At 37.0% G+C, this 25613-nt stretch overlaps 1 protein-coding gene across 4 annotated transcripts in view; it reads right to left on the reverse strand.

Annotated features, from left to right (window-relative positions):
- Positions 1–242: 242 nt before the first annotated feature.
- ETV1 (ETS variant transcription factor 1) overlaps positions 243–25613 on the reverse strand; it is a 66780-nt gene continuing 41409 nt past the window's right edge. For all 4 annotated transcript variants that reach the window (XM_085573114.1, XM_085573115.1, XM_085573116.1 and 1 more), the window contains 5 exons: positions 14878–14946; positions 12497–12565; positions 9287–9456; positions 5659–5760; positions 243–3124 (listed from right to left, as the gene is read on the reverse strand). In XM_085573114.1, the coding sequence (XP_085429240.1) occupies positions 2903–3124; positions 5659–5760; positions 9287–9456; positions 12497–12565; positions 14878–14946 (632 nt within the window). In that variant the 3' untranslated portion in view covers positions 243–2902. The remainder of the gene's footprint in view (positions 3125–5658; positions 5761–9286; positions 9457–12496; positions 12566–14877; positions 14947–25613) is intronic.

The following is a 25613-nucleotide window of genomic DNA, read 5'->3' on the forward strand; positions in this document are numbered from 1 at the left end:
AATCTAACTCTTGGTTAGAACTCATATATATATACACATTAATTGTACATACTCCACCTTTTTTTTCACTGTTTTTTTTTTTCATTTTTCTTTTTCTTTTTTTTTCTTTTCTGTTTTTTTTACACTTTGAAGCAAGCCATTCTAGACACTGGGGACAGATCATCCTCTCCTCTTCCAAAAGAATAAGCTTTCTGCAGAGGCCTCTCCAATTCAAGTGGTTAGGAATCCAATACACAACAATCTTGCAGAAATCAGCTGCCAGATTTATTATTCTACCTGAAAACCCCCAAACAAAACGAAACAAAAAAACCCTCCAACCCCAAACAAAAAAGTGGAATAAAAATAGACTTTAAATAACTCTTAGGTACATTTTAGAAAGGGTTAATAAGTTCAGTGAAAGACCTTTTTGTCTTCTGCTGAGAGATCATGTAATGTTGGTCTGACTGCTTGTTTTGTTCAGTGAGTCACTACCGTATACAGATATATATATATTTTTCTTCTTAAATATTACACATTCAATGCAGTTTTTAAATCTTTTTTTTCCTTTTTTTTGTCCAACCCCTTTCCCAAATACCCACATCCTGCCACAGTCAAGAGGCGCTCTGTGCTGAATTAAAGAACCAAAACCAATCCAAGACTTTTCATCAAAGCATGTTTCATTTGAACCTTATTTCAGTGGAAACCACATTTGTTTTTAAACAATATTACTCAACATTTTCCCTTTCCTTTTTGCTAGTCTTGCAATTTTAGACTTCTTTTTCTCAGTTGATCACCAAGTTTTTAAGTGCCATTGAGACCTATGGATGACAGAATTAGGTGGCATACTAAGGCATGTATCATAAAATATGTTGTCTCATGGATATCTGTGTATAAATACTTGCCCAAATGCTTTTTATGCACCTGTGGTTTCTAGTGACCACTACTTCTTTACTTTTGATTAAATGTGTATTAAAATATTCATAACTTAAGTAGTGTCTTAACTGACAAAGGATGGAAGATTAACCCATCACCTAGGACTATCTCTGAAATCCATCCATTACGATGGAAGTTATTCTTGTCTTTTTATGGTTATGTATTTATTTTTCTCCCACTTCTTGACAATCTAGGAAAATGAAAAACTTCATATAACAACTATTTAAATTTCACAGGAAAATGTAGACCTTCATATAACAACTATTTAAATTTCACTGGGCAAAAAATGAAATCCAATTTTTAGCTCCTTCTCCACCCCTTCAACTTATGAATTATTGTATTTCGAAAAAGGTGCTCATAAATATTTTAAAACTTTTGGGGGTTTGCTGCCTTTTGTTTTTGTTTTACATACAGAACAGTACGTGTGGTTTGTGTTCAAGGTAACCCCTCTCAAAAATAAAACCATTTGAAAAAATAACAAAACGACCAAAAAAACCCCTCAAAATTTAAATTGTCTTCCGAGCATATCCGATCACATTTACATTTAGTGTCCAAAACAAGTTGATTGGTAACACCAGTGCCAGCACTACAATGTCATACAGCAACTTCATGGTATTCTTTGACAGTTCATCTCTGTTCCACCAAAAATTACAAAAGGTTCTGCAGAGCTTTCCTTAGCAAGCTGAAGCTTACTAGTCATTTGTGGATGCGCATAAAAGCTGCTTATAGCACAGCTATGGCGTAAGCTATTTTCTAAGCAATAAATGGTTCAAGTCATCTATTTTGTCCTGAAATGCTACCTGTAGTTACAGCATTGCTTATAAATGGTCATAGTAAATTCAGCATCAAAGAGAATATTACAGAAAAAGACAGCAGCAGAAGCATTAGCATTATCTAGTATTTATATATGTTATCAACATAACACAGCAGTAAAAGGTTTAAATGCATATTAATGGGTACCGTGTCTAAAAATTACTAAAGTACCTATTTAGTGTATTGGATATTTTTCTCAAGGAGTGCTTGCTGTGTCTAAACAGCATAATTAGATATGTGACTTAGTACAGTTAATTCCTATTGATTAAATAACTTATTTATGTACCAAAGGAAATGGAAGGATACAAAATGTTTTCTCCCTCCTGATCATGCTCCTGTATTTAATGCTGACATGATCATCAGAAAGCCTACTCCATGTAATTACTACCATCAAATGGATCTTGAAAAATCAACACCATAGCATGGGCCATATATGTATAGCAATGTGGCACCAGATACAGCATGCAGCTTGCAGTCTGAAGTCAGGGATTTCTCTGCTTGGTCACTGTACTTATGGCCAGTCTGTCATTAAATAGGATTTTTTTTTTTTTAAGTCATACACAAAAAAAAAAAAAAAAAAAAAAAGAAGAAACATAAAAAGAAATAAAAAAAAAGGAAAAAAAATTCAGAAAACTACCTAGTTGTTTACAGAGGCAAGGTACAAGGTCTGCCACTGGAAACTTCTAAATTAAATGCTGTGGTGTATGCTTTGCTTCTCTTTTATTACTGCAGAAAGACAATTAGGAATGGCAAGAAATAAATGCCCTAGGCATGCTGTGCTGATATCATCATCAAAAGTGGTTATTTTGCACAATGAGAATTAACTGTACTATGGATACCCAGAGAAAATGTACAATATCTTATGCTGATATGAAACAAAACAGACATGATATAGCTTTTTTTTTGTACTTAAAACCTGTATGTTCCCTTCCCAAACTTAAGTAAAAAGCAAACCCACCCTTTTCCTCCTTTTACACAGAATAATGTTTAGGTTCCAACCCTCCCCTTTCAAATAAAGTGCGCTGTCCATGGCAGACCATAGGAGTAATGCAACAGGAAAAGCCCCTTTTAGTGTACTATTTAAAAAACAAACTGAAGTCGATTCAGCTTTCCTCTGGGTCTTGGGGAAGAGGAGAAGCTTAAGGGAGGGGGAAACACCCCTTCAGTGTCACTGTTGTTAATAGACATAGCCTTCGTTATAGGGGTGGGTGTTGCAGCAGCCTCCGTCCTGCATGTAGACCATGCTCTCATCAAAGTGGGACAGAGGCACAGTGTCCTCCTCATTGATGTGGCGCTCCATGTCAGTCTTCAGTAAGGGGCGCTGGTTGTCGGGAAAAGCCATGGAGAAAAGCGCTTCAGGGTCACAAACAAACTTGTAGACGTATCTTTCTCCAGCCACCTTAGGATAACAGAGGGGGGAAAAAAGTACAACGTAAGGCCTCATGTTTTGCATCTCCAAGTTCAACAGTCTTGTAAGAACTCGCCTTTCTAACACAATTAATAACATGACAGCAGAACTGGTAAGATAACAACCTAGCAAAGACAAGTGGGACCTGCCAAAGCAGACCGTGCAGAATGCTCTTGATTTTGCCACTCATGACATCCTGTTGGAAGATTAACTAAGTATTCTGCATCTAAACATTTGTTTGCTATCGTTTCCTATACTTAACCACAAATGGAACTGCTCTTATTGGAAAATGTAAACAAATTGTCACTACAGTGGCAAAATAAAATTACATACTCCATGTGCAAAGTGGAAAAAAGAATCACATTGCAGAGCAGAGATCTGGATTTCACTTTACACAGATTGATTCATGCTTACGTATAAAAGCACTTTAGTTATAGTGCCTGCTGACTGTACAGGGACAGCGTAAGCAAATACGTAGGCTAATATGTACTTAGCAATTGCTCATGCAAAGCTGGGACATTTGGATTTGCTTATGGAGGGGCAATTTGTCCAAAGATACTAAGGTTTCCCCTTAATCAGAAACAGCCTTAAATGTCTATGCTTCAATTTCCTAAAAGCTAGAGAATGATAAAAACAACACAAAATTGCTGTATTATTATAAGCAACAAACAGAAGTCAGTATAGTGTCTTCTCAAGTACCTTATTTAAAAAATTGTGCTTAAAAATATGCATTAGATTGTATGCTCACAATGTATTAAATGATTTTAAAATAAAATCATATTGTCTGGTTCTTGCAACTCTAGCTACCAAAGCAATGAAGCAAGTTAGTGAAGAAGGAAAAAGTGCTGCAAACTTAACAACTCTCTTCTAATGGGTGCAAAATAGTTTCAAACACTTCCTTAAACTTTCAGCTTATTTATTCTACAAATAGAATTTGGTAGAGACTGTATCTGCAGCAGAATTTTAAAAATCAAATTAATGTCAGCAAGCTTGATATACTAGAGGTTGCTAGCAGATTATGCAAAAGCCTGCAAAATCAGGCTTTTGCACAACCTGCTATCATTGTTGATTTAAAAAAAGGAGGGAAAATATGCACGCATCTACAACCTGCATTAGTTTTTAGCATACATGGACTGGCCAGATAGAGTGATCCCAGGACAAACCTGAAACATTGCTGTCAGAAAAATAAGCATACAAGCTAGCTTTCAAAACATGTGTTAAACACATTCTTGTAGATAATAAAGTAGTAGTTTAGGATGTAGTAAGCTAGTTGTCCGAAGTACTTGTAAGGTTTCCACATTAAATGGATGTGTGGGTTGGGGCAGCATTATCAGCCTTCTGGTATTTCTATCCCGACCTTTTCAACTTGCTTCACTCTGCTACATTTTTTTTGCCTCTGCTGCCTTTGGAGTGTGCTGGCAGCACAGATGCCTGTGCTGCTGAGCTGTAACCTGCAACAAGGAACTCCTCTGCCTGAAGCAACAGTCAGCAAAACCAAGCAATTCTGCTTCTCCCTGATCAGACCCAGTCTCCAATCCACTTTACAAAGACTCTACGCACACAAAAATGGATGAGGTGCTGAGCTACTGAAGAACTGTAAGCCAATACTAGCCCAGATTGTTGTCCCAGTTGACTACTAGTAGTGAAAAAGGAGTGCACTACAACAATCCCATAACCTAAGAAAGAGAACTTTTCAGACTTCACAAAACCTACCAGAAATGTTGCCCAGTAACTTGAGCTGAAAGCGCTGTTTCCATTCATGGAATTGTCATATAACAAGTTTAAACATGTTCATCATCACTGGTCACAAGACCAATGTGAAAAGACAAGGAATAGGTTTTGCAGTCCAAGGTGTTTATTATGATCTTTGATCACACCTGGCAGTTTTGTAGATACAGCAGACTGGCCCCTCCTATTGATTCCTCAGTCAGTCTACATGGTACTACACAGCAAGATTTAAAAATCAGCAAGCCACAGTAGGAGAATGGATTGAATACTGTCAGCAAGACTAGCCCATAATATATAAATTATTGTTAAATAGTACTCCTAATTCAGTCTATTATAAATATTAAATTCCATTCAAAACCAGTATTAGTACAACACTATTGGCAAAAATATTAATGTACTTGGTATGTTAATAGGCATAATTATTCTCCCCTATCTTGCACTTACTAAAGTACCCAAGCACTGGGCAGCTAATTTAGATCTGCAAAACATTAATCATACTGTACTCTACCGTTTGCCTTTTCCAGCTGCCAGGAAGCTCTTTTGGATATTTTTGAATGCTACTTCTTTCCTTATAATTATGAAATGCTTTGTGTGAACTAAAACCACAGACATTTTTTACATCGGAAAAAAAAATATCTTAATGCATATGCCAGACCTAGTAGGTCCAAAAGCTTTGTGTTTGCCTAAACAGATGAAAAAACCACCTAAGCCATGCAATTACAAGAACTCCTTGTAAACTGACCTATGGATTAATATGCAAGATTCTGGTAAAATGTAATACAAAATTAGCTACTCACCTTTTGCATGATTCCCTTTTCATAATAATAGCGAAGTGATCGGCTAAGTTTATCATAGTTCATAGCTGGCCTGTTTTTCTGAATCCCCCAGCGACGTGCCACCTGCCACAAAAATGGATTAGCAATGATTTGTTAAATGCATTTAACAAGCAGATCTTATCAAGAAATACTTTATTTGGAGATGCAGGAGGGAAAACCCTGCAGGTGCAACAAACAGGAAAAGGTTGCCATGACCTGAATTTCCCATGTATTACTATGAATTTTAATTTGATGTACATCATTCATTAAACTTGTAACAGACATGTTGGACAAGGTGGTGGAGGGTTAGGGTTTTTCTTTGTTTTTCAATAAAGAAAATCAATGAAAAAATAAAGCCAAGCAAAGAGATGATGAACAAAAAACATTAGCAAGTTCCACTGGTAAACTTTTACAAAACCTTGCTTCTATTTGATACTACTCATAATTGCACTGTGTCTGTCTTTTCCTTGCTGTCAGAAAAACACACATGCATACACACTTAGTTCATGAACTAATACACACTGTATTTGGAATGACAGCAGTGTTGCAATTATTAGGAGATAAAAGTCAAAAGACAACTCCCAGTCTTGAACATTACTTCAGCAAAAAAAAAAAAAAAAAATTATCTAAGGAGGGAGAATAATCACTTGGAAGAACTATATGGTGGTATGAAGAATGGAACAGAAATTTCATCATTTCAGCTATATAATTTCTCTTAAAAATAACACTAAAAAGTGAATTGCAAGTAACTCATGAAACTATTCCATAGAGAATGATATGCCTTCTGCTCTGACTTATGTTTTCTGCTTGACTTTATGCTTCCTGTTTTATTGCTAAATATAGTTTTGGACAAAGCGACCCTTTGTTTAAAGAGCTTAACTTCTTATTCCTTGCCTGAAATTTAATTGGCTATTGGTGACATTTCAATTACTGTCTGTAAAAGTGACTATAATATCACCTCAGGGAAAAAAAGGCAGAACGGATGAACTCTTTAAAGCACATTTTATAAAAATGATTGAGAGGTGCATATGCATACAGCTCTGGAAAAAGGACAGAGTAGCCAAGCAGTTTCTCTGCAGACTGCTCTGTGAAACTTCCCATAGGTGTCTGGATTTTTTTGATGCAAGCCATGACAACATGCAGCACTGAGCAAAATCTATTATTTTGGTGTCCACCTGGACAATAATTTCTAAAATTTCTTTTGAAAGCATTATTTCCCTTCAGTGGTGCAGCTTTTCAGGCTTATGTAAATTATCACAGCTCTGCCAACTTCAGATACATTTTAGCTGTATTGAAACACACCTCCAATCACGTAAATTTATTCCATCTGCAGATCTGGCCTAGATGTCTAACTTTGATTCACCTACTCATTTTTGTAACACATTACCACATCACTCCTTTTTTATTAATTCCAAGTTTGTTTTTTTTTCTGCATTAATCAGAGTCCTAAAAGTCCCCAGTATAACAGGCTTGCAAAATAAATAAATACACAGCAAATATAAACAACAAGTAATGGTGAAGAACATTACATTGTGTGGTATTTTGAGATTCCTAAACAAGCAATCAGGTCCAGTTCCCATCTCCAAACTGCACTGCATTTACCTAGTCCTGCTCTATGGAAGGGATTCCACCCTTCTACCCTACCTTCCTGATGAAGGCTGCTGTCTCTGTGACAAGCCTGAATACATGGACCTATGTCCAATCCTCAGGCTCCACAGTTCACAGTTACTTCCTGAATGAACTGTGGCACTCCAGGAAGCCAATACACATTCCTTTTTGTTGTCACTCTTTCTATGAGGGCATAAACCTCCAGTAAGGAATGGATGGAGAGGTCATGTCACTGACATCCTAGTTTGCCACAGCAGAACCAACAAGGTCTTTGATTTCCCTTCAATTTATACTTGGCAACCAACAGAATTGTGTGACTTCCCATAGGCTATTCTTATTTTAATTGGCTGTTTCAGTCAGATTCATGACATTCATATGAAAACAACTTAGTCTCCTTTGTACTCCTAGGAACACACAGAGTGAGGCAAGCTTCAAGCCTCCTCCAGATCTTGGATGCAATGCTGCTCAAAAACACAAAGCAACTTTAACATAGCCAGACATGCAGATGATCTGTTTAACTTAAATTAGAATATCCAGATCTTCAGGGAATTACACAATAAGGAAACCTTAGTAGTTTGTTACTTTCCTTTCCTTAGTTAATAAAATCTATAAAGTTTTTGCACCATCTGCTGGAAACCGTTTCTCAATAAAACCCTTCAATCTTGAAGGAAATTTGACTTACCTCAAAGACAAGACAAAACTAAAAGAGTAAAAAATATGAGACTAAGGTAGGGGGAAAAAATCATATGCATCATTCACCAAAAGAAAACAAAAGACTTTCCGAAGATTTTTGCTCTGTTCCAGGACAGGTTACACAACTAAGGAATCTATCTAGTCTGCTAAGGCTACAGGCTTGCAGCGAAGTTTCAGTATCATATCGACTAAGAATGTTCTGAGTTCAAATCCTCAGATACACAATGTCAGGATCTGCAGTAGTAACTATCACTAGAGAAAGGGATGCTCAGACAAACGAGAGCCAGCACCAGGTCCTCGCAGCAACCTGCTCCTCAGCCAGACCACATTGGGAAGGAAAGGGACATCAGTCCTGACACCAGCCCCAACTGCTCCAGCATCTCCACAGAGCAGATAGCAGACAATGTAAGCAAGTAACATGCAAGAAAGCTTTCAGACTGCTAATGCCAGAAGATAAATGGCAAAAAGCATAAATAGCTGGTGGAATGCAGAAGCAGCCATACACCCCCGAGCCTTCCCACTCAGCTCTAACTTGGAAGGGATGCTGTCAGAAAATTTGCTGTGGTCTTCTCTGTTAGAAAACTCTATTCAAGGGGTAAAAAAAGTAAAGCAGAATGAAGTAAAGCAGAATGATACTGCCTTTTGACAACCCTAATTAAATCCTCCACTTAAACTTTACTACAAAATTTACATACACCTGATCTTCCAACAGTTTCTATGATAGTTCAGAATGCAGGTTAGGTTACAGAACATTACCTAGTCCAGTTTATTCCTGTTTATAAATTCAATTTATTCCTGTTTATCACACAAGTGAACTAAGACACGCTTCAGCAAATGTTCATGAATATAAGTAGTTTTATCTACTCCACGGTTTAGAAGAGCCATGCACGTACATGAGCATCTGCAGGCCTAGGATCTAAGCCTGTACTAAGCAATCTAATGATTCAATCTAATGAATCTAATATTTGGTGTTGAAAGACTAGTTAGGGACAATTTTTCAAAGGATTTTGGGATACAATTATGTCCACAAAGTGATTCTGAAAAATGTAGACCCCACAATTAATGCAAACTATTTACTAACTCTAGTACTTGCAACATTTTTATTATTTTGTAGGACTAGGAGTCAAATCTATTCTTAACCACACCCCTGTTCTAACTGAAGCACTTCCCTTGCCACTCCTTTCTGTCACCATTCTAAAGCACTACTGAGGCAAAATACTGAAGGAAAACAAGGCCTAAGTCCAAAGGAGCACAGTTCAGTTCGCAGGACAGGGCAGTGGATGTGGGCCATGCTGTCTGTCTAACTCACCTCCTCTGGCTCAATCAGCTTGAACTCCATGCCTCGGCCAGTCCATGCAATGAAGTGAGAGTTTGATGGGTCGTCCAGGAGAGCTACCAAGAACTGCCAGAGCTGAAGCGAGCCTCGCCGTTGATACGTGGGTCCTTCGCGATACATGCCTGGCTCCTGTTTGACATCACCTGCACACAACAGCAACAATGCTGGAGAAGCAATGCCTGGGAACACCATCACTCAGTTTGTCAGATACGTTGGCAAAGCAATCATTAGGGGTAAAAAGACAGAGGGAAGAATCAGCCACCCTCAAATGCAACATTCCCGTTTGCTGGGGACTTATAATAACATATTAATATACTAAAGAGCACTTAAATTAATTCATGATTTATGGAAGTCTCACTAAGTCTCTCCTCATATAGGTTTGATAAAGGCAAATGTTTTGCAAACCATTTTGTAATATGCTCTCTTTGAAAGCACATAAACTATCTTTGAAGCAACTGTGATATGTGAAGAACGTGTTTGTGTACTATACTTTGCACAGGCCCCAGTTTTGGTAAAGTAACATAGGCTTCATAAGGTGCAAAACCCTATTGAGTGAAACTTTTCTTGCATGCAAATGCTTCTGAAGAAATTTTGACAAAGTATTTGACTTGGACTTAAACAGCATGTGCTTTATGTATAGGCATGTAAATCCTGCAGATACGTGAGCTCCTCTGTGGAATATTGGACTTGCATATCAGCAAAAATTACTTTTACTCATACCTACATACTAAATGAGTATTCCCTCTGAAAAGCAGTAAGTTAATTTTTCTAAAATTTTAAGTCTAGAAAAACATTTTAAAAAATATCAATAACATTCTACTAGCTGGTCCACAAATTGCCAATGAGAAAACAACCCTGTTACATCCATACTGTCTTTGTTGTTTTTAAATCATATTTATAATGAACAACTCATGCAAACAACAACAGCTGAAAGGTCTGATGCTGAAGCAGACAGTATTTTTTTTCTCCACACAAGTACTGCAATCCTAGATATACTGGTAAATTCCTCATTTCAACTATCAGAACAGCAAAAGCCTTCAATAAACAGTGTGACCTGTTTAATAAGGAAAGTCAGAAATTTAAATTCAACCACAAAGGATGCTCTGACAGCCATTACAGAATGGCTCTGTGCAGTGAAAGGCAGAATAATAATATTAAAAACTGAGCACTTCCTTTTGTAATCAGGAAAGAAAATTGACTCAATAGCTGTGGAAAACAAATAAATCAACACAAGGCTTTTTGGTTTATGTGAGGTTCAAGTTCCAGTTCTGAAAGTCCTTCTTTTTCAAGGACAGGTTTTTTCTTTGTAACGATAGCTGTGCAATGTGCAAATAGCAAGCGCATATTACACAGGATCAAATTCTTTCCTTATGCTGATCTTTGATTTCAAATGAAGCAGCTGAGAATCTACTTCTGAAACATCAAGACTAGTCCTGGGCTTATCCACCTTTTGCTTTATTGCCCAGAATATGATGACACATCTGCTATTTTTCCCTCAAAACATCATGCTGCAAGCATAAACACACCTATCTGCATCACAAGATCTATCTTCTAGAGTACAAGGTGTTTCCTCAAGGGGCAGTCATAGAAACTAGCAGCAGACTGCTTGCTTTGCAGGCATAAAAATACTTCTTAACATTTAATTATTTTACTGTATCTATATTTCTTTTTCATTTTCATTCCCTTTCCTGTATAATACCCAAATTACTCAAAGGTTTTTCAAAGATGACATAGACAAATACTACTGTTAACAAATTTTAACTTCTTGTTGTACAGGGTCTGATCCCATTCCCATAAATGTACACATAAATCTGACACATGGATCTGGTGCTCAGATCAGATCCACAATCATTTCTGGGGAACAAAAAAAATATCTTACATGATGTGCTTTAAAAAAAAATGTTAAAAAACCCAAACAAGCTCACATTACAAAGCCAGGGTATAAAGTAGACTTTCAATAAAACACTTTCTTTGACTGTGTCAATGCAGTAACAATTTAATACTGGATTGAGCAGTCTTCAGTTAGGTCTAATATTGTCTAAAACTCTTTTATCTATTTCTTACCAACATAAAAATACATGTGATACTCTGAAGAATGTACAATTCTCTGGGTTACTTTCATTTCAGAGTCTCCAGATTCTCAGCAAATACAAAAAATGCTGCTAAACATGCAATAGTTTTGTAATCCCCAAGCGAGTTTCAGGACAAAACAGACAAAACAAAGTAGGAGAAAACCACCAATTCTACAGCCCTACTTTTAGCTGTGGTCAAAGATTTGTTCACAAAGATTTGTTATCTGGAAATACCTAATCTTTCCTGCTGAAATAAATAAAGCCAGATATACAGACACTAACACAAAAGCTACACCAACAACACTATGCTCATATGCATCCACTAACATAATGCCATTCTAGCAAATTTAATTAATTGGTCTCTAAATTACTTCCCAAAGTTGGAGACTGACAGAGTCACTGGCAAGAAATACCGTGTCCATCTACTTTGCTTCTAATGAAATAAATCTGAAATCAACTGAGTTACACCAGGAAACTGATTTTACGTCAGAGTAACTGAGGATAATTTGGACCATTCATTTTAATTGACCTCAGAATTCCTCTTAAAAAAATCTGCTGTAATTGGTAGTGTTGTGAACAGAGCATTGATTTGTTATCAATCCCACTGAAAAATAAACCACTAGAGCATTCAACCTAGTGCAAACACATTGGCATAAACACAAAAAATGCCCTTTATTCTCACTTCCCACTATTCATCACTTCGAAGACAGCAAGACAAGAGGCCTAGTCCTCAGTAAAACCAAAGCTGCTGTTTTCTCCACCGTTTTGTTAATTATAAGTACAGCTTTCATTACATCTGAAACAACAAGTAGTATGTGAACATCAGTGCAATGGAAATCCTCTTATTACTTCTCAACAGTACAGAACTGAGCTCCTCTGCCACAAGTCTGGATACAGCATCTTTTGCTGGCAAAAGTCAAACGACATCCTGTTGAAGAGACTTTGGTTTCAAGAGACAAAGGTCAGCTTTGGTTGGGTGCACCACAAATGGTGTGTTAAGGAATCTTAAATTGGAGCATTACCAGGATTTTTTGATCAGCAAGAGAGAAAAGTCCCTCATCTCTTTCTTTTTCTTCTCCCTACACAGGAAAAAGAGATGTGTCATACGTACCATCAAACTTCTCTGGAACAACGCAAGTGTCATCATAAAACTGCCTAGGTCCTTTTTCATACATACAGCCTGTAAGTTAAAAAGAGAGAGGTATTTATATAAAAGATGCATGGAGAAAAAAGAGATCACAGGCTTAATGCCAGAGGGAACACTGAGTTACACAGGAATCAGATTAATATCCCACATCCTTTAGACACCGCCCAATCCCAATATTTTGGCCTAAGTACAAGGGTGTTTAATTAACATATGCATTCCCAAAAGACTGTTTATCACCACCTGCTAAAATGAAAAAGCACCCATTTCTCTCTATGATTTATTACAAAATGTTTGCTCATTTCCTGTTTGAACTAGCATGGCTTTGACATTTAACCATTAGTTCCTGCAGGTCTTCTCTCTGCAAGACTCAGTATTTCCTCCTCACACCCACACAGGTCACCCTCACACACTGCTCTTGATGTTCCTTTCAATTAAGATCATTTTGTAATATTTTATTTTGTCATTAAAAGACATTGTCTACAGCCCAGCAGCTTTTCTAGCACAACTTTCTGTACACGTTCCTACTATTTCCTATTATGCTCATGTTTTGCTTAACCAGAACTGTATTGCATATTGATTATCAGTTTCTCCAGTGCTACTGAGTGAGACAAAACATTTCCTCCTCTCCTGTTGCCCTCTGACCCTCCTTTTGACTACCTAAGTATTACAGAAGGCTTTTTGCCTTAAGGTTACCGTGCTCAGTTGGGCTGGTTTCCCACTGTGAAGCTGAGGAGGAGGCCCACCTCAAAATCCTTTTCCCCAATATATTGTTTCCCTGTTCCACAGGCCTAGTCTATATTCATGTATTAAAAAAACCCATTTTGTTAAATGTGCCCAGATAATCAAACAATTCAAACTGCTTTGTGTGACTGGCCTGACATGCCCATTATTTACTACTCTATCTTTGTGCCATAAAGTTATCTATTAACTTTGTTCCATATCTTTACTGAAAATATTGAATAGCGACACTCCTGATATCAATTCCTACAGAACTATAATCCATTCAAAGATGATTGCCTAGTGACAGCCTCTTTTAGATCTGTCAGTTGGCCAGGTCTTAATGTATTTAATGTGCACTTTATTGATATTGCTTTGTGCTAACTTCTTAATCAGAATGTAATGCAGAGGCAAACTGAATGCCATAAAAAGTCAAACTATACAATACAAGCATCTTTATCAATCAAACCTTTATTTTCAGTAAAGAACAGAATCAGATTTGACATGACCTTTATTCTGTAAAATTACGTTGATTGATTTCCAAATACAGAAAACAAATATTTAGCTAACATCACTGCTTTTTTACGTCATTCATGAAGATTCAGCCACCTCCAACTCCTAACAAGACCGTAACACGGATAACATGGGTTTTTCCCTATCTGTGCTATGAATAAAACTCAAAATCTTTTGCCCTTATCCCTGCAGTTCATAATTCATATAATTTTATATAACAAGACTTAGAAATTTCCATCTCCTGTTTTACCTTCCTTGTTAACACTATCTTTTTTCTTTTTCTGTCTTTATTTCAACCCAGAAGCAGATGGGATTTTAGCCAGATGTGTTATCTTTTTGATTTTATCTTTACACTAGCAAATGAAGTCTTCCTGGAAGACTTTGATTCTCATGTCTGTCTGGATTCTCATCAATCTCAAAACTAGATTCCTTGTTTCTGAAATTTGCCCACTGGAAGAAAAATAAACCCTAAACATACAAGAAGAAAATAATATATTGCTAAGACTAAGATAAACTGAAACAGGAGAGTGGAGGCTATAACCTCTCTTTCACAGTCATCTTAGTTCTGTTGGACTTCACTAGTACATATAAAGTGCTGTCACTCAGAATTATTCATTTTGGCAGTTATGTAAGCTCTGTCCTACTGAAATCATTGGCAATTTTGGTATGTCTTAATTTGGGCATAAAGTGCATCAAACAGTTGCAAAAACAATAACAAAAGGAAAACCCCAAAACCTTCACTAAATTTAACATATAAAATGGATTACTTAACACAGTTAAGTGAGCCTGTCATGCTAACAGCCTGGAAAGTATCACTTAAGCAGAATGGGTAAAACAAATTTTTAAGCATGTCTTCCTTTCAACTGCTAGAGGCCTTGAAAAGCAGAATGAGTTAAGTTCATAATATAATTGCTTCTAACCTGATCAACTCATGACACTAAAAGAAACTACAAAAAATTCAGTGCCATCAGAAACTGAACACTGAAAACAGAAAGAAGGATGATGCAAGTCTTACCAGCCCCAGAATTAAACCAGTGAGCCCCAGATACCCCCAGGCTTTTATTTTTTTTTTTACATTTCTCTCATACAAAAGTGATACATAATAGAAAACTTAACTTCTGTTCTGTTTGGGTGAGCCAGGAAGCCTTCTTGCCTCATGTAAATGGAATGGCAGCTAGGCACTTCTGGAAGGAGAAGATGACAATTCAAGTCAAGACTGGAATTAAAAATGTGCAGGTTATCAATGGAACAAGCTACAAGCAGAACAGCAACATGAAAGGATGCAATCTATAGTGAGAGGGGCCTGTCAACACACAGCATTTCATAGCAGCACACATATTCACCACACACGGCCAGGGAGAAAGTTGTGATGTGAGGCTCAGAGATCCTATCTACAATAGGCACTTGAACTCCAAACCTCTTGTAATCAACTTTCCTAAAAGCTGACTCCCATGTCAATTACACTTTGGACCATTCACCAAAAAATCCTTCACCAGTGACCATGAATATTTTAACCCTGTGTTTGTATATCTAACTTTGTAGATAATTCAAACCAAATTTTTTAATCAATTGCACTGAAAAGACTGCCAGTCACACTGATGACTTACAAACACTACATTTACACAAGGAATGTCAAAGTGAATTTAGGGTAGATAATGCTTTTTAGACTCTGGTTAAGGACTTGAAGGGTTAATGAAATTTTCTGCAGTTGCTAATAATTTTATCCAGAAATTTAGGTCTATCTGTATCACTCTCCACTTTAAAACAAAACCCATTTTAAAACATTTGGATTTAAAACAAAACTCTCCATTTTAAAACAAAAATGACATCTTCCCCCCAAAAAAATACTGTGCATATTCTAAGCAATATTGATATTTATTTGCTATTCTCCACCTCTACTCAAATCTGCAGGAAGAATGAGAAAAGCCAAATAGAACTAACGAAAAATGTATTTTTAAATGTCTTTTTTTTACTTCCCTGTGTCTTGCACTGTCCCCAAGTAGTCAAATCCTGTGCACAGGGACTTGCAAACAGAAACACACCGTAAATGTTTGCCCTTCTAGACCATGTTTAACCTACTTCTTGGGTATCACAAGTCTTGCTTAACACAGTCTATTTGATCTTGCGATGAACTCCTACCCTAAGCTATGCAATCTGTTACCAGTAACTTGTAACTCTTAAAGAGATGCAAACAGAGGTCAAAAGAGCAGACATTATTTTTCCAACACCGCCTACAGACTCTTTCAGACTGTGATTCCAAATTTCACTGTTCACTGACTAGTGATGAGTATCAAAGATTTGGCAGGATAAGAAAATGAGGTTTTACACTGACTTCACAAACAAGCGAAACACAGGGCAGTAATAATAATAGGTTTCCTCCAACAGTCCAAGATCTCTCTTGCACATCTGTAAAAATTCTTCACTACCTCCTCTCTTGATAAAATGCTCGCTGCCTGCCTCCTCAGGCCTAGAGAATCTCTAATGTTTCAGGCAGCTATTCTGAGCAACCACAGGAATCAGTGACTCAATGATCACCCCAGTCAAGTATAGCTCTGCAGACTAGAAGTCAAGGCTACAAGCAGTGCTTCACCTGAAAGGAATCATTCATGTTAGCAAGTAGATTGGATTCTAAGAAGAATGGAAAAATCTACGTAAAAAAGAGGAAGCTGTAGAACTGAAACAGATGCTATTTTCTATTTTAGGTAAAACTTCTCTAGTATTGGCAGCAAAGCCCTTTTTGACTCATGAACTCCACTTCTGCAAAGTGATAGACCAGAGTATACTGAATAAAGAATTATGCATGCTTCCACAAAGTTGTATTCTTAGCCAAGTTGGGGTTTCATCTCCCATGCTCCTAAGTCAATTTTAATTAACATCTGGAGTCTCTTTAAGGCAAGTATTGTTTATACCAACATTACTTAATCTTATGGTTAGCTTGCGCTTAAACCAAAAAAATACAACAACGAAGAGTTTATTTCTCGTAAAGTAACTAGAGTCTTGTTATCCTAAAGTGCTATCAGTTAATTTATGACTATCAGAGTGGGTCAGACTCTAATCAAATTGTAGAAACATTTCCAAAGTGATTATTCAATCAAATGACTAACATGGTTAATTAGGAGCCATAAACATTGCTCTGAAGTTCATCAAAGTAATGACTTGCCCAGAAAAATTACTGCTAATTAAATTGCCTGCTGATTTCATTTCTACCTTATCTAATAAAAAGTCCAACCAATGAAATTTAGTATTGCAGTTTTAAATTGTACTAAATGCTTGACTAAGACCCAGAAGTATTTTTACATGCTAAGTGGAGCTACTTCAAAAGAAAACATTTTAGTGTAGAAATTACAGAGCAATTATATGTTTTCTTCCCTTTAAACCATTGTTTCAAGACAACAAATAAGACAGAAGCAGGCATGAAATACTTCCAGAGCAAGATCCAAGTATTTGAGATGACTGATTTATCATCTTTTTGCAAGTTTTGGTCTTTGAAGAAAAATGTGCCTGGATTTAGACATGCAACAAGCTTATTTCAGACTGTTAATGAAGTAATTCAACTTGTAAGGTTACATCAGCTCAAGAATAGCAGAACACTTTTTTACCAAAACAAAAAACTAGCTAAAAATATGGAAATGTAAGAAAAAATATAATTTTTAATTATTCTTTTGGAAAACTTAGCGGTCATTCTTAATTGCTCTTCTTATTAGCAGAAATATATTAGCTATCTTAAAAAATGAATATGGTCTTATATCATAGACCATGAAAGCATTCCTTCCCCAACAGGTGCTGTTTTAAAAAATACATGTAATCTAGACACTGCTAAAATGCCTTCTCATCCAGGACCATCACAGAAAAAAACAAGGAAACAAGCTGTGCTATGCCTCCATCAAAATATATCTAAGCAGAAACACTGCAAACAGACTTTCTCAGGACAAGAAAAATCTGCTATTGAACTTAGCAGGCACAGATTCTAAGTTTCATTATCAAGTAAGACACTTGAGTGGTCCCTTGGTAAGGTAATTCATATTAATTATCATGTCAGAATTTAAGGAGTTAGGTTGTCTCAGCCCTATATAACTCAGAGCAGGTAAAGAATCCTTAAATCCTCTTTTCTGATTGTTTTTCAGAGATAAGGATGAGATTTCATTCCTACAATCTCACCCTGCAGAGAAAAAAACAGAATTTCAGCTGGTGTCCCTAGCCAGAATAGACACAGGAAAAATGGAGTTTCTCTAGGCAAAGGGATGAAATGACAAGACTGTATTCTATGGGATGAAGTGACTGATTGTCTTATTCTGAATGAAGAAAGCAGGAACTGGAAACCTGAACCAGGATTTATTCTTCAGCCGTTGCTGTTTCTGACTTTACACAACCTCCCTAACTAAAGGGCAGGTTGTTACGTTACATTCTAACTCTGAATTACTTTTCAGTTCACTTTATCAACATCAGCTGGAGATCTGGAGGCCCAAGGCACACCCCATGGGCTGGTGACAAGGCACAGTGTGATACAGAGGCACTGCACTGTACATGTGCACGTGCAGAGGGAGGAAAGTGGAGATGGAGCCTTAGAAGGCACAGGCCATCTGAAATAGAGTGGGAGGAAGAGGGAACTACCTGCCTGGCCTCACCTTCCATGTGGCAGCTCAGGTGGAAACCGTGCTGCACTGGCAGGCAGGTGGCTTAGTCAGGGAGCCTGTTAACAAGTCAATCAAATTCACCAAACCCTCAACTCACAGTGAAACATGCCTTCTTCCCTAAAGGTTAAAACAAAGTGATGATAATAAGATTGGAACCTTCTTACTGTTTTCTTGCCCACTTTTCCACTTACACTTTATTACCAAGTAAGCCATATTAGAAGCAGATTCCATAAGGAACTGTTTCAAAAGGAGCTGTTCCCCAAAACTTTGAAAGGACTTCACTGGAAATCCTGCAATTTTGCTTATACCATGACCTTCTAAATTGTCGTTTTGGACTGAAAAGTAATTATGTGAATTTTGGCCCCTATTTCATTAATTCAGAGTTTGTGTGTCTATACAGATGGACTTAAATGTGCCATTTTGTCTCCCCATAGACAAGAAATGCAGCACATGCAGATTCTCTCCTATTGCGCTACTGGGTACAGAAGGGCACATGCAAGTCCCTCAGGTAGCTGGGACAAACCTGGTGTCACTCCCATGTGCCAGGCTGAGCCTGTGAACACACCAGCCATCTCTTCGGTGCCTTTCAGAGCTTCCCTTGCACAGTACAAGCACTTCTCTGCTACATGAGCAAGTGGTTGCTGTACTGGAAGAGATTTCTACCAAGTGCAGGCACAAAAGTAGCCTTTTAAAAACAAAATGTTCAAACTAGAACCCATCATACTTTTGGCATTACACTTAAAACATCACACTATCACTGCAAATGACTTTTCTGTTCACAGATTTCCAAGAGCACTGACAAACAGTTTACAAAGGAACACTTCATCCACCACTGAAACACATTCAGCCTCTTGGTGGAAAGCAGCTGTTTGCAACATCATTGAGAAGTTCTGACCAGCTCAAGGGTGAAGATAGTAGTGAAATCACCAGAAAACAGGACCTTTTTAGGGAAGAACAGCAGTTCTTCAAACAAGGTCGCAACAAATTGCTCAGGTAGCACCAGGAGCCATTAAGAAAAATGCATGATTTGTGTTTTCCAGGGAGAAGTAAAACATTATTCTCTTGGATTTTTAAACCCGCAGAACACATTTAGATTCAAACTTGTATCTTTCCAAAAAGCAGATATTCAGGTGAAAATACTGGAACTAATTACAAACACCTTATACAGGAATTGCTTGAACAATTGATCCATTACTCAAATGCTGGTGGATCAAGTTTTAGTTCAACCACCTTTAAAAGCTTTATCCTCTCACAAGCTATGTAATGAACAGAGTTCTACAAACTGGTGAAGTCCTGGCAATACAAAAGTCAGTATTTTTTTCAGTAGCAGATGCAGCATGAAAAAATGTAAGTGCACTGAAAGCACACAGGTGAAAACAGATAAAAATTCTCTAAAAATAAATTAAAAATTAAGAAATATTTCCAGAAATCATTATGCAATTTAGATACATTCAGAATGGAAGGTTTTATTCATTTTCCCTGTCACCAGCCATTGTGCCAGAAATCTAGGGGGAAAAAAACAAACTTAAAAGAAGGTGCACTCATAGATATACATACACTTCCTTCTAAAAATAGCTAATTAAAATTTTTAAAGTTTAATTTCTTACACCTCATTTCACATTAGGTTTGGCCCCACCAGCTCATGTCTAAGTGGAAATATTACACACATACAGAAAAAACCTTAAGCAAACATCTTCCTTTCCACAACTTTGGTTTTTAGATCTATGACAACATCTAATGCATTTCGTGAGACCAGATGTCAACAGCCTGTCTAGGCGATGTGTAACTTTTTGTACAGCAGAACAGGAAAACAAAGGCTCATACATTCAGCTCTGAATTGAAATTCCACATGGAGCTGATCTTTTGAGCATACTTTAAAATCATGTATTTGCTTTTATTAACCTCAGTAACCGTAAAATGTATCTTAAACTTTGCTCTCCTTTGAATTCAACAAAAGACAGCAGTATTTTCTCTCTCCCTCACTCCTTTTGTTGGTAATCTTACTGCAAAAATGTCTGTGTTGCTTTTTCTTCCCCCCCCCCTATTCCCTGCCTGTAAAATCGAAGTTGGACAAACACTGCACGGCTGAAGTGACATATTTGAATGGAATTCAGACCAACCAGTTCCTGTTTATGTTTCTGATTTGAGAATGTAGCCTTCTCATTCACTATACATTAGAAACACACCAAGGCCATAAATGGTGTCAGGTTGCAGGCAGGCAGGGCCAAGCAGCATTAATCATTACTTTAAGGCAACTGGCAAAAGCAGCAGCTGAGGGAACACTACACCCTTCAGCTCCGCATAAATGGACATTCCAGGGTTTGGCGTGTGTGGGTTGGCTTTTTTTTTTTTTTTTTTCCCTTCAGCATCCATTTTATGAATGAAACTTCAGGCTGCAGAGTCCATTCATATAAAAGCTATGCTCACAGGGCTCAGTCTCTCGGGATCAATTGGTCTTGGGCAAGGCTGATGTGATTGGTTTAAGGCAGGCTTCAGCCTTCCATTACTGATTTAAAATGCAGCCTGTGTCCATTTGACCTGCCTTAATGCACAAAGAGTAAATCCAGACTGTGCTCTCAATCCTCAAATCAAATCATTAGCCAGTGCCACTTACTGTAACTGTAGATTTAGAGGATATTTATCCATTTCTTTGAAAAACAGGGACTGCAGGACAATTTTTCAGATCGTATTGTCTGCCTTGAAAACAAAAACACATATATGATCTCCTGCCTATATACTCACATTAACTTGGTATTCAGGCTTTCCTTTGTTCACACAGATAACATTGCAAAGTGAAATAATTTCTAACTACAGATTTATTTCAGGCAGAAATAGTGAATAGAGGAAATCAGCTAGATTGACAGCAAGTGAAAAGTTAAATTTCTGCCTTTCACAGTAATCTTCTGAATTCCAGGTTTCCCAAGTTTCCCTGTCAGTTGCTGTATTTTCTGCCGCCATACAGTCCAACAGCAGATTTGTGTTTTAAAAGCAAATACAAGGTCCAGTGCAGCTTAACTATTGAACAAAATTTGTATCATTCCACTGAAGCAACACAGCAGAGACAAGTTCCCAAACACAAGGATGAAATATTTTAAATCACAGGAAAACTGCAAAACCAAAATTGAGGTGGGGAGAGTTCTTAAAGTTCCTAACTCAAGAGCAAAATCCTATCCCTTCTCCCCTTCTCTCTTTATGCCATCTGGATTTTCATTGAGAACAATTGTACTTCTGTGTATAAGAATTTCTTTAAGGACATAAGGAGATGCAGTTTGGAGATGTGTGTACTGAAGCACCATGTACAGGAAAAGGATGGAGTCAGTTCTGTTTCACAAAGCATTTTATAAAAATGTGTTCAAAAATACTGCAAGTATTTGTAGCCTGATTAAAAAAAAAGAAAAAAAAAAGAAAAAAGGAAACTTGGGAGAGAATTTGAGGAAAAGAGTAAGCAGCTGAAAACTTCTGAAGCAAGATACAAAATCTCACACTGACAGATCCACACACATAATCCATCCACAATGATTTAGAGGTGGTACATTAATACCAGTAAATTGTTTTCAATGAGATGTAGCTATGAGCAAAGGAATGCAACCGAACAAAGAAAATTTAGGCTTATAATCAAGAAATAGTTCTTAACTGTGAAGTCTATTTGTCTGTGAAACAATCTCCCAGGGGAAAAACAGAAGTAAGCATACTTAGCAATCACACAGAACTTTCTATTTTTAGAGCACAGTACAAGAATTAGCCAATATAACCACAAACAGTAGTGGAAGCACCTTGACTTGTGCCACTTCAAATGCTGCACTGATCAATGCATTTAATACAGCATTGGAGAACATCCTGGAAAAAGCAAACCAGTACTGCCTCCAACTGACTTTTTCTCTTCACACCAGCATCTCCAAATATCTAAATTTTGCCTTCAGAAGTACAGTAGAATAACAAACTGTTTAAAAAATAAACGGGTGGCGAGGAGGAGGAATCAACCTGAAAACGTAATTTCTTCCCCTTTGAAATTTCAATTCCACACTTTCTCTTACGCTATTCTGCAAACTCCCAAATTTAAGAATACACTGGTTAATGCCTAGGGAAGAATGTGCTACTAGGGGTCTTTTTCCACATTAATACCCACTGACTTGCTTTTCAAAAAACACACAATCAGTTATTTGAGAGGACTCTTGCATTTGATGCTGTTTCCCATCATTAGGTAAATAAATTTATAACATGGATGTCAGATTGCTACCAATTCTACACCTGTAAGAGCAAACTTAGGAGTCATAAATGTCATAATTAACAACTCCCTGCACAAACTTTATACAAATCCTTTGCTGCAAATATTATACAGTCTTTTGCTCTGTCACTCTTGTCTTGAGAGCACAGGTCAAAACTCTTTGTGGGAAGGAGAGCCATGCTGCAAACAGCTTAGCAGGTGGAGCCCCTGCTTCATTTGTTTCAGGGGCTGAAATTTGTCTATGTTCACTGAGAAAGAAGTTTTCAAGAAAAGAAAAGAAAAGACAATACAGCTGAACGGCCAACTTTAGGTCTCAGTAAAGCCCATTCCAGCTCTAGCAAGGTTTTTAGAAGTAGCCACATTGCTTCTGCCAGATTTTTGGTATTATGTATTTTTATATTGCTTATAGTGAGACCCTTATGTTATGTTCCCATAATTCTTCATCTAGAAACACAAAGAAAGTCCCTAGGAGCTCGGATTTGAATATATGTAGTACATAATGTTCATTTAAAAATCACCCAGTTCTGAGTATCCAAAACAAGCAGGTTTATGTATCTGATTGGGCTCTCAGTCTCTGCTCATTTCTCCCAACAGAAGGGCAATTCCCTGCCCATTCTCATTTGCCAACACAAGATCTTTGCTTGTGAGGCTTCAGGAATTAAAGGGATGAGCAACTCAGAAAGAAAGACATGGGAGCTAATAATTCTGTCAGGAGAGTTCATTCTTTAAGTGATGTGACTAGAGTCTTAGAAGCAACAGGGAGAGAATCCAAATTTTCTAAGGTCCATTCAATCACATTAATTGTAAGGCTACCCTGAAATGAAACGGTGAGAACAGCCCTGCTAATGCCTGTAACACATTCAGGAAGTACTGAATCTATCTAAATTTCAACAGAAAAATTCCTGGCAATCAGTAAGCAGTATATGCAAACAACAGCTCTATTAATCTCCATTACCACTGTGTGACAAATTTCAGTTTCCAAAGACATGGTTATAAAAAATTCTCAACCAAAATAACTATTTCAATTTTGCAAAACAACTATTTTCAATTGGACAAAACCAAATATTGGATAATTGGGCAAAAGCTAATATAATTAATAATTAAAGATATTGCTTTAAAACTTGATTTTTCATATTAATTGATACACAGCTAGAGTCATACCTTACTATATTTACAAATACACTACACCATGTAGGAAGGGCTAAGCCTGTGAAGATCCTGCTCAAAAATAAAGCTCAGAAGAGGCAAGCTAGATTAAGTCTGGCCTTTCTGTTTAAGTACCTGAATACATTACTGAATTCTGAAGTGCTAACTGCACAGGAATACCCACTATTAGGCCCTGTAAACAAAGGTCTTAGGAAGTGTTTTGGAGGGTATTCATTAATTATGCAAAATCTCAAAGCTCTGTATGTCCCTGGCTGTACTTTTGTGACTAAAATTGCTAGATGTATCATTAAGTACTAAATACATCTGACTGTCAGACGTGGGGAAAAAAAATCCACAGCAGAAAATGTCTGATTGAACCTATATGATGCACTGTGACTTACAGAAGTGCAGATGGATAAAGAAGAGCCTCTACTCTGTTGACATTTTTCTTTTTCCATTATCTCAAACATCTCCATTATCTCTATTCTGCAGTAGAAATTGCATACCTGCAATTACAATTACAACTAATTGATCTGCCATTTCCCATGTCATAATTAATGTCATGTTTTAATAGAGTTGTAATCATTCTATAATAATGCTTTTCATTCATCAGCTTCCCACAAAGTATAAAAGAACACTGCACAAAAGCGACGAACTTTTACGAGCCCCTTTCAAAAACATCCCAAAAGGAACATCTCAGTCCATTACAATGAACTTTTTAAATATATTTCTATATTCTTAACTGAGCTGCAATAAAATACAATAAAAAAAAAAAAGACTTTTTACTCTGGCATTCCTCCTTCCCTGAACATCCATAGGTGAAAAATGAAATCAATGATTCAGTGACAAATACATTATGTTTCCTAAGGGGTTATTTAATGTACTCTTAGCAAAGATGGAAAATGATGGTTTCTAGAGAACAGATGGTAACAAGACAAAATATCAACAGACCACAGTTGTTGACTGCAATTTATGGAGTGTACAGATGTGTCAACTTAAATGCAGTGATTCTGAGGCCAATAAAAGTACTTCCTGATACCAACAGATTAATTTTTCATGATCACTGGTTACACAGCTATTACATTTTTAAAAACTAATCATTCATCTACAAAAGAAGCAACAGTTTTACTTGAAGATAATTATTATAAAGTGGAATGCTGTTCTTGCTGGCACAAAATAAATAGACATGACAGGACTGGATACAAGTTTGTACATCTTCATTTCAGAATAAAATTTCCTGTTTTCTTTCATACAGAATATTTCAAAGAAAAATGAATGTTAGCAGCCAATCCAGATTTAAAGTAACAGTATAATAAGGATATCCCACTTCTGAGCCAAATAAGAAGCATATTTACAAAAGGGCCTTTTGACCTTTAATTTAGCAAAATGAATAACAGTGCTTGTGAAGCTTGCAAGGGACTGGCAGTGCCTGAAGCTGCAGTCCCCCATTAATTACCCACTGCCACAAGAACTACACAGTCTGTCCCATATGCTCTAGGACCAGAGATACATAAATCCATGAAGTCACAGATGTCAGAACCTTCATCAATGAATGGGTTGAGTTCTGGATCTGATCCTTGTCATTCCATTTCACTTTCATCTTGTCTTATATTTCAGCTTGGAGAAGCATTTCACCCCTGGTTCCCTCCCTGTTAAGGGCTAACTCAAATTTTCCTAGGGATTGTTTTTTTTCTTGTTAAGAATAAGAAATGAAAAAGCAGCACTACTTTCCAAATTCCTCCATTCTAACACTGAGATCAACTCTTCAACAAGCACTTTACATTAGTAAAACCACAAAATACCCCACCAAATAGACAGCATTAAGTTAGCTACAGAAAGAAAATTT

The sequence above is a fragment of the Lonchura striata genome, chromosome 2, assembly GCF_050655825.1.
Source record: "Lonchura striata isolate lonStrDom1 chromosome 2, ASM5065582v1, whole genome shotgun sequence".
Lineage (NCBI taxonomy): Eukaryota > Metazoa > Chordata > Aves > Passeriformes > Estrildidae > Lonchura > Lonchura striata.